This window comes from Neophocaena asiaeorientalis, unplaced genomic scaffold (assembly GCF_003031525.2).
Source record: "Neophocaena asiaeorientalis asiaeorientalis breed wild unplaced genomic scaffold, Neophocaena_asiaeorientalis_V1.1 scaffold129, whole genome shotgun sequence".
Lineage (NCBI taxonomy): Eukaryota > Metazoa > Chordata > Mammalia > Artiodactyla > Phocoenidae > Neophocaena > Neophocaena asiaeorientalis.
The window spans coordinates 6080284-6080524 of NW_020172446.1; the positions used below are offsets into that span (position 1 = coordinate 6080284).

Consider the following 241-nt stretch of genomic DNA (forward strand, 5'->3'; position numbering starts at 1 on the left):
GATGAGGATGTCGACCAGCTGTTCGGAGCCTACGGCGCCAGCCCCGGCCCCGGCCCCGGCCCCGGCCCCGGCCGCAGCACGGCGCGACCGCCTGCCAAGCTGCCCGAGGACGAGCCGGACGCCGACGGCTACGAGTCCGACGACTGCAGTAAGTTTCCCACCCGCCGGCTTCTCGCCCCCGCCCCTGCGCGGCTGCTCTCGCTCCCGACCTCGCCCGCCCTCGGATCCCCTGACGTCTCGG

General features: G+C 75.5%; 1 protein-coding gene across 1 annotated transcript in view; it reads left to right on the forward strand.

Moving 5' to 3' along the window:
* The window catches only part of DOC2B (double C2 domain beta), a 27983-nt gene that overhangs the window by 2792 nt on the left and 24950 nt on the right, over window positions 1-241 (forward strand). The window contains exon 3 of the mRNA XM_024736082.1: window positions 7-148. Within this exon, the coding sequence (XP_024591850.1) occupies window positions 7-148 (142 nt within the window). The remainder of the gene's footprint in view (window positions 1-6; window positions 149-241) is intronic.